Genomic DNA, 17675 nt, shown 5'->3' with positions numbered 1-17675 from the left:
TCTGCTTAGCATACCTCTCGCTCTCCTGTCTCCCTGTGGTAGCAGCTGGGGACAATGGGAGTTCCACAGCTTCTGTAAAGCAGACCTACTGCGACGGGTAACAGGACCTCCGCACTCTCGCAAAACCGTCCACTGGCATCCCTGTCTCCTGCACAATACCTCTCCAGCCACCTGGGTCTCCAGCTTCCTTTCCTCCAGCCTGTTTGCCTCCTTTCAAAACGGCAGGCCTTTTTATATTCACCAGGTGTGTTAAGTGATCCCAGATCTGGGTCATTGAGTTCTCTTGCATGACTATGGAGAGCTGCATTAGGCAGACATGACTGGTTGTAAAACTGGTACATTGCCATAGCTCTCTTTCTCATCTCAGTACTGGAGTGGGTTTTGAAACTATCTGATGTAAGAAAAGGAGCATATTTACATCTGTTTTGTCTGCGATATGTATGTATCAGTAAAATGAGTATGTGTCTTCCTAGTGGGTCGCTTCCTCGTCCCAGTACTAAAGTGTTGTTTCTGGGGAGCAGTTTGGGAAAGGGAAAGGGTTGATAATACCCCACAAAGGCTTTAGTGAAAGAGGACTCATTGTGAAAAGGGTAAAGAGGACTCTGCCCAAGTTCCTTCCACCCAGGTGATCCTCTCTTGCTTATCCATCTTCAGGATAGTGATCCAAAAGCGATAGCCTTTTCCCTGGCCACCTGAGAGGGGGATCCCCGGGGGGGAAAAAGGAGTGGGGACACCCTCAGGTTCCACATACCACATAAACACTGAAAAATCTGTACACCACCTCCTTTGTGCTCTCTTGCACTTCCTTCCTCACTCTTATTCTTTCCTCAGGCTAGGCAGACACTCTGTATTTGTTCTGACCAACTGCTAACCACGTGCTCAGAAACTTCCATGCATACAACAAACTCGAAATTAAACTGACCGCAATGCCTAAGGAAGAGGAGGACTGCAATAGGCACCTAAGGGAAGTGACCAGACAGGCTCTCAATAAGCCGAAAACTATGTTCACAAACCCAATACGCACTGAAAATATATGAACCCAATACACAGAATGAGTGTATCACGTATCTGATATCTTTTACCTTTGTTACTAGCCCATTGGAATTAAAATGCACCATTTGCCACACATTTCTTGGAGAATGTTTTTGCCCCGGTCTGTATTTGCTTTTCAGCACTTGCTACCCATATTAGGTGACGTTCAGTGCTGGTCATAGGGCCGGATTTTCCCAGATCTGACAAAATATTTCTACCAGATCTCCGATCCGGGAAAACCATTCATGTTAGAAGGGTTTTAAAGTTCCTAACTTGCTTTTGTTGTTTCCGAAGCTGGGATAGATCTGGATGAAAGCCGAGAGACTTCCCCACTAGACCACTTGAATGCCTTGTCCGGATACATGTGACTATTTCTGTTAGAAGTGCACGCTGCAAAAAATATCTAAGCAATCTTTGTAGGTTTAAAAGGTTTCCACCTTTTTATACTTGCTTGCAGCATCATAGGAAACACTCCTCTCTTGGGATATTTTCCAGGTGTTCGTAAATACTTGATCGCCTGAAGTGGGTCTGTTTATTCCGTGTCCACCAACGACCCGAGTGCCCATCCCCCAACTCCCAAGATCCCACAGTAAATTCCATTCTAGCACTGGATATTGCTGATGAAAGCTACCGATAGAAACGCCTTTCCTTTCACGGAGGGGAGGTTGGAGGGGTTAATGGGTGCAAGGGTTTGGGCGAGAGGTTGGAAAGTTGTTAAAGTTCTAACTTTTTCTGCATGCTAGCTAGCTACCCTGTCCTCCTGGCGGTATCATGGATCCCATCTTTCTTTCCTTGATGGGGTGGCCCTGTATCCCTTGTCGCTGGTAACATTCAGTCTGTTCCTGGCACCTGCTTATGGAATATCGCTGCAGGACATTGGTTCAGTGCGACTAAACCTGGCTTTGTAATGCTCATGTAACCTCGGCAGCTATTGTCTGGATTCTCAGCTTTTGTGGAGGTTGTAACACTTCTGCAGTGTGCATTTCAATTAGTACGTTTTCAGTGTGAACACAGCTAATTGGCATTATTTTCTTTTTGCAGGATTGTACCTTCTTCACTCGAAAAGAAATCCTTCGGTAAGTCCTTTTTTAATACAATTGTCTCCCCTTCTCTGCATGGAGAATTGGATTGCCCTATCTACAAAGAAACCTAGAAAAATGTTGCCAAGCTCTTATTCTCTTGCTGTGTGTAGTTACTCATATCTACTTTAAACACATCACAACTTTGTTGGTGTTCGCTACAAGTGCTCGTACCCTAAGGCTGTCTGACTATACTGCACTAATGATAAGGGTGAAACCACTATGAAGTTGTCTGTAGCCTGCCTGTCTTAGGTTGATAAAGCTGTGGTTAAAAAAACCAAAAAACACTGCCCTGCAAGACAAACTTTTTCTGGAGCTAACTTTCTATTTGGATAATTTGCATACCCACAATCAATGTTCCCTCTAATAATGTTTCCTCAAGTGCAAAAATGGTTAGAGTTTGTGCGCACATCATTTTCCATGTGCGCAACTCGTAGGCGTAGCCAGGATTGTCTAACAAGTGGTGCCTGAAGCTAATGTACCTGGGCCCACCTTAGTAACCTCAACATCTGTAAATGACCATGCAGCGTTGCCGAGTGGGCATTTACAGATTTTGGGTGGTCATGGCCTGCTCAGGCCCTACCTTGTCTATACCTCTAGTGCAATTGAATAACAAGGTAGGCCACTTTGTAAGCATTCATACTTTGTGAGCTTCCCAAGAGTTGGAAAGGAGCTTCCCAATCAATGCAATTCAAATCTTTAACATGTGATTATAAAGAGAGCTCATCAACCAGTCCACACTTCAAGATAAGCCATAGTACCTACCAAAAGTACTGTGCAGAGAAAAAAACATGCGTGCACAAAAAAAGGTTTGTATGCGCAGGATAAACAATAGGTTTAGTTGTGACTTATAATTTGTCAACACTTCTCACAGACCATGCAGAAAGTGTTAAATGCAATTGGGGGGAAAAAAGCACTCCTGTTTATTACAAAAAACAAATATCGCGTATCACTGATGCAGCTGTCAAAAAATTCAGATAGGATACAATTTTAGCAAATGGAATAATGGCAAGTAAAAGGAATGTGTCAAAATACATACCAATAGGACTTAATGGTCCACTTTAATCAAGAAATTCAAGGCCCAGGAGAACGTGTCTCATAATTTGTGTAAGGGCGATGATTGCATCAGAATAACTGCACTAGAGAATATGATCCGAATTCCTGGGCCTCTGCTTAGTATCCACATTACGTTGTCCTGTGAGTCATGACAACATTTACTCAAAATAAGCCTTAGCTAAGAGGCATATAGACCATACATTTTTACTCTTTAAAAACCGGAAAAAGTGCCAAACAAAAACCAGAATGCATGAACATATAGGAGCTTACTCCCTGCTTCTACCCATAAGGTTCCACTGATATGTTTTGAATCTGTGACCAGTAGAGCAGTGGCATAGGTAGGAATTCGGAAATTCCTGCCCGATCTTAAGAGAAATTTTAAGGGAAGAACATATTTTAATAAGCATGACATATCCCTATTGGTAAAGCCAATTACTTTCTACTCCATGAAAAGTTACTTGATTATAAGTAAGTGTATTTGAGCCTTGCTTGTAACCCTGACAAGGGTGAACTGACGGGGTAAATAATACAGCATATAGTTTTGCCCATCCTTGCTCGCCACAGCTTGGATAAAATTCAACAAGAGCCTTTCTGAGGTTTCTTCCGGAGCCCTGTTGAAGAAAAAATTCACATATATTTACTGTTTAAGTCAATAGCAACAATGCTCACAGGAACAACAGATAGAGTGCCTTCATCTAGGCACCCCTCTTCTTAAATTCACTTACCAGTTGAACAAGATGCATGGGGATGCTAGAGGCAATACATACAAATACATGAATATATTGAAAAGCCCTCAGCAGCTGAGCATAGAAAGAAACCGAAGGTGCAGTTTCCTGAATTGTTACTAGAATTTCATATCCTTTAGGAACCAAACACATTTTCTTCTCTGTACTGTAAAAACACTGGATTTGGTTTTTGCCAGTTGCTGATTTGTTTCTCACCCCAAAGGTGTGTTCTCCTGTGGTCTTTGTGACGATTCACGGGATCTTGTCACTTCTCCTCAGACTTTCCCTGGGAGGCTAGGCCACTACCCAGTAGTCCCCCCACTAAGGGGTGGCAGAAAACGGGACCTCAGAGTGAGGGACTCCCCTCCGGGAGATGGGGACTCCTGTTCCCGTGACGGAACTCCCTAACCCCTTTTCCCTTGGGCCCGAAGTCCCTGCAAGAAATCCCTGATAACACTGTCTGTTATGGTAACGTCTCTTCAGTCTTTGATCTGCAAAGTTGAATAAGCCAGACAAAGAAGAGCCAAAGAAAGCTGCTGTGTAATACTAGGCTTCCTTACCATGGTACTGAGAAGAGTTGGCCCCAAGGAGGCATACAGATTGGTTCAACAACAGTAAAAAAAAAGGACTTTGACTTTGTGCCATGGAGGACTCGGCTACAGGAAATAAAAAGCAAGAAAGGGCTGCGTGACGGAGAGAGCAGCTGGCGTGAAGATAGTCCAGCCCGGGAAGATCAAATCTGGGAACGCGAAACTGCATGAACGCTGATCCCCTGTGGCAGGGACAGTTAAGGACTTTCGACGAAGCTCTGCAGTGAAAGTCAAGCCCCTGACCATTGGAAGGAGAGCAAAGCCAGCTGCGGTGTCACCTCGCGAAGGTGATCTGTGTGGTCCTGCAATTGCGCCGGAGCTGTGTGGCCCAAGTCCATGCGGAGCTGCAAGGATGAAGCGGGGAGAGTGAAGGAAGCAGGAAGTGCAGAAGCAATGCAAGTAAGCCCATTGCCCCAGGGAAGAAATAAAGACTTTTGAGGACTGTTGTCAAAGAATATCCCAAGACAGCCCTCAAGGGTGGTCAAAGTGGGTCAGGAGAAGGAAGTCCTTCTCCTGACCAGACTTTCGCTGTTGAATCAGAAGATAGAGCAAAGGATTGTAGAAAAAGGGATAAAGATTGAGCCAGTTCACCAGGCAAAGGGAGTCATTCTCCCGGTATTAGTTTCACTTGGATGCTGAATCCTTTTGTAGATTAGTGGTAGGGTTAGAGTAGTTGTTTGGACAGAGGACAGACACTTTGTAAAAAATATACTGCCGACCAGCACCCGAGTTGATTTTTATTTAGGTAGGGATAACCCTTTAGAAATGGGGTGAAGAAGTTATTTTCTTTATTTCTAAAGTAAAGTGTTATAAAACATGCCACCCCTTTGTCGGACTCCTTACTCCACCACGCCACCCCTTCCATCCCTTCCACCCGTACCCCTGCCCGACTCCTGTGCTAGCCTCCTATACTAGTTGACAGGGCTCTGTAAAAAGCGAGGGAATGTAGCAGTAAAACACTAACTGGGTTATTTGCATGTCAACAATACTTTGCAAGCAACACATATTTAAAGCCTCACCATAATATTATGGGCAGTGTAAGGAAATGTTATGAATCTGCATATGCACAATTATTATGAAGTGCCTACAAGATTCTTTGCAATTGTTGGGTAGGATTATACAAGTTCTCAGTGGAACCATTTTTGTATAGCAGCAAGTTAACATATAATCTGCGAAGGTCTATGCCCCATGGAACTATGATAACTTGGAAAGGATGCAGAGTGTGTAAAAAGCATTCCAGCTATCTGAATATTGGTTACCCTAATTCTGTATATGATCAATACCATGCATGGTCCATACCTGTTAACTCTTGCAGGCCAAGTAAATGATATTGCTATGTTGCTCTCCACTTATAGGGTAATGTTTGCAATGCTAAAGTAGGAGGTGCTGAAAATTACATTTGCCTACTCAAAATACTTGGGGCCTGATTCACAGAGCGCTTTCCTACGGGATTGCGCCATTATAAAAAGATTCTGTAAATCTAGCCCTTAGTGGGAAAATGAATATGCAAGTTTCATAATGTGTTAACTTGCAAGGGTGCCACACCCAAGTGCTTGTGTGACCTATGTACAAAGAATAGGAAGCATGGGATGAGATTAGACATGCAAGAGCCTACAGAGACAGTATCTGATATTTGAGCTGACAGTTGGGTTGCATAGTCTGGGTGACGCTTTAAGGCACAATGAGTAACAGTCTTGTGCTTGAATGCCATTCATATTCTAACACTAACACAAGTGAATATAGGTACACGTCTGGTAGCCTTTTGCAGAGCCAAAGTGGGCAGAGTCAAGTTTGTTTGGTAATATCTGATTGTGGCCTGGGACGGATGTTCGAGTCATAAAATATAAGTGTGGTAGAGTATAAAGTATAGGTGTTCTGGGTGGGGAAGAGATAATTTGGTTAATGCGTGCAGGCATATCTTGTATCTGGTGTTCATGGAGCCGCTTTTTAATATTGGTTTTAACTGCTTCTGGGTGTATTCTATTTTTGGGGGCTTTCATTTTTTTAAGGTCAAGCTTGCATAGTAGGTCAATGTATATAGGCTAGACCAGAATACCAAGACTCGTTAGTATAATTTAGCTTCATTTTGGGAAAAAGTTAATATTGGATGTGGATTGTTCCTTAATACATGTTTTTGAATAGGTGGGAATTGTCTGTGTGCGCTGCTGAAATTGTTCTGAGCGGCCGTCGGGGGGAAGCTGGGCAAGCGCACATGCACATTTTCTTGTATAGCCCATCACTTGAGATGCAGTTCCAGTGATGGCTGCTGGGTTTTGCTGTGGCATGATTGACTTGGCCAAAATGGCTTTTTCCTCTCAACTATAGAAAAAAATCCAACTTGTAGAGATGGAAAGTGTCATCCTCGTACTATGTTTTTATGTTCTGTGATGTTTGCATAGCACCTATCATGTCCTTGAAGGCTGTCCTGGAATTCTGCAGACTGTAGTTTGAACATACAAGCTACAGTCCTTTTATGCTGTATGCCCGGTTTCATTTTTCCCACTTCGAATTGCTGTTCTTTTTTTTTTTTTATAAGTATAATTGGATTTCTTGGCCAATTAATTTATCGAACGGCTGAGTGTTCAACTCAACGAGCAACTTTTTGGCGGTACACTTGTTTTCATCCTTTGCATTTAGATTTGTAAATCTCATTTTAGTTCTCATTTCTTGCTGGAAACATATTGACCACTGGAAGAGGATGAAGGTGATATTACGAAAAAATATGCATTTTTCATGCATACAGTATTATTTTCAGATAGCCTCATAAACGGTATGAAAGCTTGAAACAGTTGAACCGTAAGATGGCAGATGGCGTTGTTAAATCTTTTTTCAGCTGTCATAACAGACCATATCCAAGAAATCAATAACTGTTAACAAAAGCACTGGACATGTTTGTGTATGCTCTAGAACTCTTGAAGTCTGAGATTGATTGTATTCTATTCATTATCACCCTATCTCGGTTCGATGCCCGCTCAGGTTTGGTTGTATTCATTGGTTCATCCTCTGCCTCCTAAGCAAGCATATTGCCGTTCTCTGTTGCTCCAGTGCTTCCTGCCTCCCTCTGAGCAGAGGGACGTCATTTCACCAAAATGCCTGAGGTAGCGAAAGTGACATCACATCACCTCCCCCAGTGACATCACAGGAATTGATGTCTTTTGACCCAGCCCCACGTGACTTCACAGGAAGTGGTGGCACACAACCTTTCAGCACTTGACATCACAGGAAGTTACATCATCTGCTTTCACACACACCTCGAATGACACTTTGGTGTGATACTGTTTATTTGTATATTTGTATAGCGCCTATACACAAGGCAAGTGTTTCAAAGCGCTCAAGGAGGGAGAGAACAAGGGTAAGAAAAAGTAATTCAGAGCCCTGAACAATACAAGTCTAAACAGGCAGAGTAAGTTCATATAGTCCAATTCCGTGTAGATAACAGCAAATGTGTCTGACGACGATGCTGCAATTTTTCTAAGTGCATTGAGGCACCACCATGCAAGGGGGGGAAGACAGGGAAGATACACGATCTTCAAGGCGTGGTACAATCATATAGCGCAAGAAGGTACAGAAGAGGGGTGGGGCCTCAGGGGGTCCAAGTGCGCCCAGTCAGTCAAACTGGGTTAAGTGCTGAGTGATGTCACTCTCATGGGTCAGTTACCAGGTGCAGTAATGATGAGGAAAAGTGGAGGCCATGAGGCAAGTGCAAGAGGACTGGCAAGGGTGTCGGGGACCTGTGAGACTCTCGGGTACACCCAGCAAACTGTGGAAAAAGGAGGGAGAGAGGGATAGAGCAGAGAGGGAGGTTAACAGGGTAGAGGGAGAGAGAAGGAAGAGAAGAGGAAGGTCTTGAGTAGTTTCTGGAATTTAAGGAGATCCGGCTGAAGACGGAGGGTGGCAGGGAGGCTCTTCCAGAGGGAGGCCCCTACTGAGGATAAGGATCTCCCTCCAGATCTCTGCTTGGAGAACCGGCTCACTCGCAGAAGGTTGGAGGTAGATGAGCGGAGGGCTCGGGAAGGACAATATTTAGGCAGGCATCATTGCAAATAGGTCGGTCCCTAGCCCCAGAAACCCTTGTGGACAATGCAGAGGGTCTTGAACTTGATCACAACCACGGAGAGTCAGTGGAGGGATTTCAGCACCGGAGATATGAGGTCCCTGGGCTTGAGGCCAAGGAGAAGTCTCATGGTTCTGTTCTGGATGAGTTGCAGGGATGTTGAGAAAGAGGCTGTTGGAACAGTCCAGCCTTGAGAGAACCAGGGCTGTGGAGACAGTGAGCAGCTGGAGGAAGGTGAGAAAAGGAAGAGTACCTCTGAGGAGGTGCAGTTGATAGTTGGACTTTTTAGAAATGTCCGAAATGTGAGTGGTGAAGGAGTGGAGTCGAAGATGACCCCAGGGTTTTGCCCAACACTTCTGTCACAAGAATGCAGCTACCTCTCAACAAAAATATGAATTGTACCTAAACACACATAATGACTTTCTTCGTCTCGCATACCTCCTCTAGGCTACCTCTCTAGACTATCTCCACCTACCCACATGCCAACTAGAAATGGGTGGCTAGCAAGGACTTGGTCACCCTTTCATATCCTTGTGTTGGCTATAATGCACACAGGCATACTAGCACCTCGTTGAATTTCCCATATCTTGGATTTCGGTTACAATGGTGAAAGGCGCTGTACAAATGACGCTTTACATTACATAGCATCGTCCCTCCGTACACTAAGAAAAATATGGTTATCACTGTAATGTGACATACATTTCATACTAGAATCTAGCATCATATGCACCGTTATCAGCGTGTCAAGGCCAATGTTACCACGTGAAGTGTATGAACCCAAATCACCTCTTTGTGTGGACCAGCCCTGTTATTGCAACTTGTCTACAGAGCGAAATCACATTCTTGTGGCACGGGGGTGGATAGGCTGGTGTAGGGCTAGGGGAAAGCCAGGATAGAAGGGGAGAGGGTCAGAGGGAGAATATTTCTTATTTCACCACAGAACAGTGTTCTTCTGGTCGATGGCAGACCGTCCTCAATGATTTTGGATTTTACCTTCATAATTCTTTTCTGATTTGACATGTTACCTTTAGATTTACTTCTCAGTAGGATGTGTTGTGTTGTACTCTTTGTGGTTGTTTTATGGACTTCATTATTCCTGGGAAAACAGCCAGAAATCTCTGATATTCATCTCCATCAGAACCGGGAACTGAGTTTTTATAATGGGTTTGATTTGTGTCTTGGCAAATACAGCTACCTTATCTTCCTGTATCTCTTTGAAGTGCTTGCATAACTCAAGAGTAACAAAACATTTCAAGTTCTTATTGCTATAAATTACTAGTATCGCACTCTCACAGTTTCAAACAAGTATAATGTTTAGTTTCATGTACATACCCTACCATACAAGGTCTGTAGAAGTTTAGTGTGTTACAAAACCCTATTACCAACATTGAAAACCTGTTATTCAACATATAGAGGGCTCCTGCATTGCCATTTTAGTGTTTCATCTTTGCCCAAACTCCAAAGGGGAGACTACTTGCAGTACTCTGCCTGCAAACCTAAATGTCAGGACTGATTGCTTATTTCACACCCAAAGCGAAACCACGTACGATTTTGCCCTGTGTGTTGTACACCTTTCAAGACTTAAACCCACCCAGAAGAGGCTGCTTGATCGATGGTGCAATGGATGGTTAGGAATTCTCTTTAACAGGCCCTTATTACTTCAAAAGTGACTGAATGCAATTGAATTACATAGCTAGATGGAAGGCATAGGGAAGGTGAACACTTAACAGCCACACAGAGTGTGCGAAAGAGGCGAACATGGGACAAAAGGGAAGTCATTGAAGGTAAAAGTTGGAAAGTTGGAACAAGAACATCGAGAGAGAGCAACAGATGTGGAGAGAAAAAAGACAGAGGGGCAGGGAGCACACAGGAGAGATGCACATAGTTTAAAAGGACGTGCCTAGCCCGAGTCAGTCATGGAATGGTGTTCACTGGGGGGGCGGTGAGTTCCAGACAGTAGCTGCACCTCCACCACAAAGCTGAAAAATCAGAGAGTCCACATAAGGACTGGAGAAGCAGGCTCATTGCCAATTATGTTGCGATCTGGGCAGGTAAGTCCCAACGAAGGATGGCCGAGACTGCACATTTTAGGTAAGTCTATTCATATAGGTAATTCTACAGCTACAAGGGGCAACCACAAAGGGAAGCCCACTTCTGCCTGCCAACCAGGCTATCTCCAACTGACACCGTGGGAAAACTGGGTGCCCAAGATTTCAGCAAAACAAGCGGTGATGGCTGGAAGGTTTAGAATTAATCTTAACCTCTGGCATTGCTCTGGGCAACCCTTCAGACCATCGTTCTTCGCTGCAACGCCATTACAGAAGGGGAAAGACCTCAAGATTTCCATCATTCCACAGTTTGTCAAACACTCATGACATCACAGACCTAGTACAGGTACAACAGGACCAGGTTCCCACACTGGATTCAAGCTTGCAGGTGGGATAATGCTTCTTAGGGCCCTTTTGCAGTTGGATGGCAGCTATTTCTACATACATGTGTAGCATCGATCTGCCTGTCCCTGTGCCACTAGACGTTGGCGCATGGACTGTGACCCACTGCGGAACAAGCACTTTCAGAGAAAAGAAAGACGGGCACTAGCTGCAGTGATCTACACCCCGCAGGATGCCAATGCTGTTCTGAGCTTCCTGCTGCCGTCAAATAAAGCGTTTCCCCATGTTGCTATCCACCTGCAATTGCAAGAAAAGGAATGGTGTCTCCACTCAGAAAAAGGCCCAAAGTGCATGACAAGAAGACCTTCACTTACAATACAGAGGAATACGAAGCCATGCTTTATGTCAGGGAAGGCTGCACGCTCCAGTATTACAATACCCTTTTTACATTCCGATTTCTGTACTGCTGGGTTTTTACGTATTTTAAATGTATTTCTGCTCACTTGCATTACCACAGTTTAACAATTCACCGACCCACTAACATTTCCCAAATAACTCGGTAAATTGGGCTGCTAATTTGTCTGGTTTTGCAAGTATTGTAGACATAATCAGATGTATTTTTTTCTTTGCATTAACAAAGCAGTTCACTGACCCAGTACAACAATTCTCAAAAAATTAATTTATAATGCCAATGTGTCTCTAGACACATAATTGGCTTTATTTTTGTAATGCCTTAAAACATATCTATCATAAATTGTTACTTCCTGTAATAACTCCTTTACAAGCGCTTCGATTTCTAACCGGGTCCGTTTTGCACCATACAAAACGCCATAATAATTAAAACCTTTAGGCATTAGGGGAGTACAAAAAGGAAACGCGTTTACTTGCCATTGCTTTTGCTAATTGCACATTACACACTTCTGCATCAAAATAAACTCTGCCCAAACAACATTATGAAGAGGTTAATATTCATTAGACCTATGATACGTTAAGTCACTTGCCTTGTACCATTACATCCATTATTGGATGCGGACAATGTTCTTTGAAAGTCCCACCGAGTTCTAGCAGTTCGCTGGTGTGGTCTGTTGCATTGTTCGGGATACCTTCACGGGCAGCCTGAAGCACCAGGAAGAGTAAGTGTGTGCATTGCATGTTCACGTCTTTCAGAAGGTCGAATCTCTTCAGTCAAATTAAAAGCCACCTGCCTTCAAACTATCCAGGGAAAATGAAGGTGCCTTGTAGCTGGATCTATCCATACTTCCAGGGCAAAATGGCAATTTCCAGGACTTGGCCAGGGTAAGGACAAAGGGTAAATATCATACATGCTGCATACATGATTAAATATCACACATTCTTCATAGATCACATGCACGAAAAGGGTCCATGTAAATTGTGCCGAAGGTTTCTTTATCCATGACACGCTCAACGCATGTGATGAGGAGGCAACAAAAGAAATAGAGTGGGGCAGAGAGGTAAAGTAAGAGTGGCAAATGGGCAGTTAAAGGGTTATGTGTGACTCACGCAGGAAATAAGTGGCAATAAAACAGGAGAGAGCGAGTCTACAGCAAAACGCACAGATCCGAGGATACCTGTGTATGGTCACAGCGTCACTGACTTTTGCCTTCGCTTCGGCGGCTGACCAGTGCGCAGCGCCACCAGGCTTCTTCACACGTGGGCCGTGGCGCGGCTTCTACTACAAAATGGAGCCGTCTGCTGTGTGCCGTGCATGTCTCTTTTTTATATACAGACACACGCAATTAACAGTGTTTTCAATGGTGGATGGGACAGGATGGCCAGGAGTCTCAACGGATTGGCCAGGGGGTCGCAAGCTGATGGTCAGGGGTCGCAGCTGGGACCCCCCCTAAATGATATCCATGTTCTGAGCCTTAAGCCCATCCCTTTAATCTTAAATTAAGTAAACTCACCTGCTTCATTAGTTTCACTGTACCTTGCTGTTGGCCGTTCCTCCACTTCCATTTTAGAAACGGCCATGGAAAGTGAAAAGTTTTCTTTTGTAGAGCTCTCCACATGTTGTCACGGTGGCCATCTTGAATTGGTTTTGTTTCACTTTGCTGAAAAGACGCACACATGTGAGTTTTTTTTCTTTCATTAAAGAACCCCCTTCTAAAAATGCCATTGGCACTCTGGCTGTTTTGCATGGGTCTTAATGGCGATGATAATCTGGGGGTTAGCTGTACCGACTTGCAATGATGCTACTTTGCTTTGGCTGGTGGGATGGTAACAGAAGGTATGGCCCAGTCCTGTATCATTTCCACCAAATTAATCCCGGTTGATTAATAGTAGTTACATTCTAAATCCATTGATTTTAAAAATCCAGGAAGGTTTTCAGAATAACAAACAATCATGCAAATAATCTCTAATGAAATCTTGTGTACATTTTTCTCATACGTAATGGGTATGGATATCCAGACACCTGTCTACAATTTGATATTCGTTCAGGTATGTTGTAAGCTCATAACATCCGGGAACACATTTGTCATGTTTAGACATGAACATACTTAGAGAAAAAGTTATTTATTTTAAACAGGCGTGTGGGAAAATGCAAATGGTATATTTACTGGCATTTGCAAAGTCAAGATATACTATTTTAACTTCGACTTGTTATCTATTGTAACTGAAGTGCTTTGTATTTTTATAAATGCAGTGGGGTTCCATTATGTGTTTCATATGTGCTGTACTAATGGGTCTTTCACCAAATGGCTGTGAATGCTGTGTCCCATCCAGGCGTCAACTGGACACTGGGTGGCATAGATGGCACCCACCCTTGGTGGCCCGGGGACTTTGAAAGACCCCCAGCTACAATAAAATGAGGAACATGCATTGGCAAAGCCAATGGTTTTGGTTTATGTAGAAGTTGCAAGGGCGATAAATTCTGCAGAGTCGTCGCGAAGTCCCTGCCTAAAGTCTCCTCCCAGGTGGCCAGGGAAAGGCAGCCACTAACTGATCCTAAAATGTGATATTTGTCTTCTGTCAAAAGGGAGAATAATTGAATGCCAGAATGTTTAATAGCTTGCTGTCAGATTAAGGCTTCTCTTCTTAGGTCTACCTTCTTTGTCGTTAGTAAAACTTATTATGATCAACATGAGAAGAAAATATTTGAAAAGCAAAACATTAAGGCTTTAAATAAAAACACTTCTTCAAATCTGGAGCATTCATTAATCTTTTCCAAATCCCTTGCTAAAGATAAATTTACTAAAAGGAATGAACTAGTAAACAAGGAAGATTGTACTTGTGGAATAAAAAGAAAGCGGAACATTGGGGACTTCAAGTCCCATAATTCCCAAAGTCCTGGGACGAGGAAGAGTGCATCAGAGACAAACTGCTGTGTGCAGTTAATTGATTCTATTGACCCACACCTGAGAGGGACTGTCAGCTATTTAAGACGGTTAGAGCACGGGCAATTCTCAGTCGCACTGCGCCCAAGAGTGCAATATAGGCATGTGTTGCAAGTAATTGAAGAGAGATGTGGTTATAAGTCTGATGGATTTATTTGCAAAGTAGCCTGACACATGTTTCAAGTCTAAACCGACTCTTCAACCGAGGCTGTAAATGGGAGATGGGACCTCAGATAAATTGAATGAAGGACAGTGCCAGAAAACACTCTCACGGCTTCGCAATTGCAGTAATTTCAGCACAGCAGGAAAAGCCAAAGTGATGTGAAAGGAATCCCCCTCGGGTGCAGGCCAAGAGAAGCAGTGGAGCAGTAGTGGTAGCTGCGATCAGCAGTTGTCGAAAGCAGAAGATGCCGGGACCACTGCTGTTGTGCAGGTGGATTTTGGTCCATAGAGGGTCTTCAGAGTGGAAGCTATGAACTGCAGAGGTGACCGCAGCAGGAAATGGTAGATTGGCTGACCATCCAATGAGAGAGAGAAAGAGAAAGAGACAGACGGACAGACTCTCGCTCTCTTCATTGTTTGCCTACTCGTAGTGGCTGCTTAGCACCAGAGTTTCAAAGGAGCCTGCCTGGCTCCTTTTCTAAGTGGCGTGGGCTTCGAGAAGGCAACCAAGGCAGCCAGGAGTACAGAAATCAAGAGAAGAAGCAGAGGCAGCATTGTGCACGGATGCATGTTGAGAAACCAGTGAATTTGCTTCTGCTAGGAAACCCCAGAACGCTCCGGAACCGAACTTTGGCCTCTAATGATACTTTTGAATGCTGAACGAACGATTGAAAAAAGGTTGTCCGTCCAATATTATCACTTTGAAGGAAAGACAGGTTACAAACATTATTGCCAGAGTGAAAAGGGAATAATTTTGTATCCAGAACTGCAATATTTAAGAAAGCCCAAAACAACCATCACCACAGTAAAGCTGGGGCAATACTTTGGCAACATATAACCAGTCTTGGCAATTTATTCAGAGAACGTTGTTGCAGGGGAATGGTAACACATTTTCCCAAAGTGAGTAAGCGGCAATAGGTACGCCACCCACCAAGCATTGCCTAAGCCAAAGGCAGGCAAGAGGGATAAAGGAACATTCTAATCAGTTGTTTGATGTGGAAGTAGGAGATAGAGTGGCAGGAGAGAAATCTTCCCTGTAAAAAGGAAGAGAAATTCATAACATGCATTGCCTGCAGCAAACACCTCGATGGAATGAGCAGCACCAATGCATATTGTGAATTTACAGTAGGAAATGTGCGTTTTTAGCGTTGTTGAAAGTCAGACTTTACTAAAAGTTGTGAAGCCAACCAAACCTGTAGTGTAGTAGTGTTAGGTTTTTTTGTCCTGGCAGTGGAGCATACCAGGATAGGGAATACTAGTGCTAGTCCTGGCAGGTTAGTAAACCAGGAAGAAAAGTATTGCATTGTGGTTGAAGGTTGTAAGGTGGCAATGCCACTATTGTGTTTTGATTCATGGAAAAGCCACCCTGACAGAGACATCATTGTAAAACAAGAAGTGTTGAACTGTTTGTTCTAAGGAGGAGTTATCTTTACAAGTGTTGATTAATTGTTTGAAGACAGACGAAGACTTTACTTTTCATTTTGTGGAAACTTCAAGTATAGAGTAAAATACTTTTTGGTTTAAGAAGAACATTGTTAACACAACTTGACAATAGACAAAAAAGAGGAACTTTCCTTGTGGAGAACATGGATTTGCACCTTCTCATATTTTCTCTGTATGTATAAGTGTGAGGCCAAATTTCCTTTGTTAGTGTTTTCCTTTGATAGGCAGCAAAATCCTCTTTAGGTTAGCCATAGTGAGGCATTTATCACACCATTTTGAGTTAATAAAATGGCTACTTGTGAAAAACCTTTATCAAGTTGTCTGTCGCATTTCTGACTACTCACACCAGGCACTGCTGTTAGATGCCCAGGTAATCGCACCATTGTGCGCTTGCCACCATCAATGGCCAGTTAATACCACTTTCCCATGCCTACACAAAAGCCCAAACTATTGGCTTTGGGAGTGCTTGTTTGTAGTGTATTCTAGTTAAAGTACATGATGTGTTTGATTGAAGTACATATATTTTATAGAACCTTGATTAGACATTCCTTTTTTTGGACTGTTCTACTTTGCCCTTTGGGTTGCTACTGGACCACATTCACACCCCTCTTGGGAGTTTAGCCTTCCCTCTGCCCACGTTACCACAAAAGGCAAAGCAGGTATATTAACTGTGCCTGTTTTACCTTTGGTGGCTCTTGGTTTGTAGAGGTGTGAGGGCTGAGTGGGTGCTTTAGACCCTACTCACCCTTGTACTTCTGCAGGGCAGAAGTCAGTTAATCACAGGAACATCGTATTGGCACCTACACACAGTGGTCCTACACTACCGCTCAGTTGAAATTTGCATTTGTCTGACTTTTCGTAATCAAGGCATCAGGATGGTGCAATTTCTTCCAAAGTATAGCTGGTCTCTGATATTGAACATATCGTCCAAGTTAATTGGGCAGGAAAACAATAAATCTGGAAGCCATTTGCAAAGGTCAAGACTATATTAAAGCAGCATTGGGAAACTGCAGTGCAGAGTGCACCATAGAGCATGTGTATTTATTTAGGTCTTCACATTTCTAAAGCCTGATGGTACTGTACATTTATGCGAGAAATCACCACTACTTGCCTAAAATGTTACAGACAAATGTTGCTTCCCCTTATTTGAAAAGAAACCATTTTGTACGAGAAGGGAGCAAGGTAGTCGGAATGGGAATTCTTGACGTTTTCACAATGCTTTTAGGCCACTGTATGTACTTTCTTATCTGCAGCTATCCCGACTTTGTGTATCATCCCGTGGGCCTACCTATCACAATCAAAAGGTGAAACGCCAGAGTTCTTACCCCTCATTGTGAACACACAAATTAATTTCTTTCCTCCCCTTCTCTGGTCGTTGTGGATTGAGGCAGCTTTTTTTTCTGAGAGTGACTACACTCATCAAAGTGGTTGGCTTCTACGCTTCACTGCATCCCTGCGTCCCTGCATGGACTCAGACCCCCAGAGAAAAATTGTGCATGTTTACTAGTCCTAAAATGCATGTCGACAGTTCAGAGCAGCTGATAATATTTTAAAAAGCACGTGCAGCACACTCGGCACCTGGCTCTCCCCTCCTCCCTCCCCAACCCCCACTCCCACAGCTTCCTGGTTTCCCTTTCCCCACCTCCTGCTCCACCCCCGACCTGATTGGTGCTCTGCAGAGACACCTCAGGGCAGCCCTCTGCCTGGCAGCCCTGTGGATAAGGGCCCCAAGGCAAAGGGCGGCTCCAACAGAGGCAGCTCCAGAACGTGCCTGCGGGTGTCAGCTGA

General features: G+C 43.7%; 1 protein-coding gene across 2 annotated transcripts in view; it reads left to right on the top strand.

Annotated features, from left to right (window-relative positions):
* The window catches only part of CIB2 (calcium and integrin binding family member 2), a 725063-nt gene that overhangs the window by 202064 nt on the left and 505324 nt on the right, over positions 1-17675 (top strand). For both annotated transcript variants that reach the window (XM_069624410.1, XM_069624411.1), the window contains exon 2: positions 2074-2108. In XM_069624410.1, coding sequence (XP_069480511.1) covers positions 2074-2108 — 35 coding nt within the window. The remainder of the gene's footprint in view (positions 1-2073; positions 2109-17675) is intronic.

This window comes from Ambystoma mexicanum, chromosome 11 (assembly GCF_040938575.1).
Source record: "Ambystoma mexicanum isolate Mex_15411 chromosome 11, UKY_AmexF1_1, whole genome shotgun sequence".
In the NCBI taxonomy this organism is placed as follows: Eukaryota; Metazoa; Chordata; class Amphibia; order Caudata; family Ambystomatidae; genus Ambystoma; species Ambystoma mexicanum.
The sequence above is the reverse complement of the archived record's forward strand: the minus strand, read 5'-3'. Positions and strand labels throughout refer to the sequence as shown.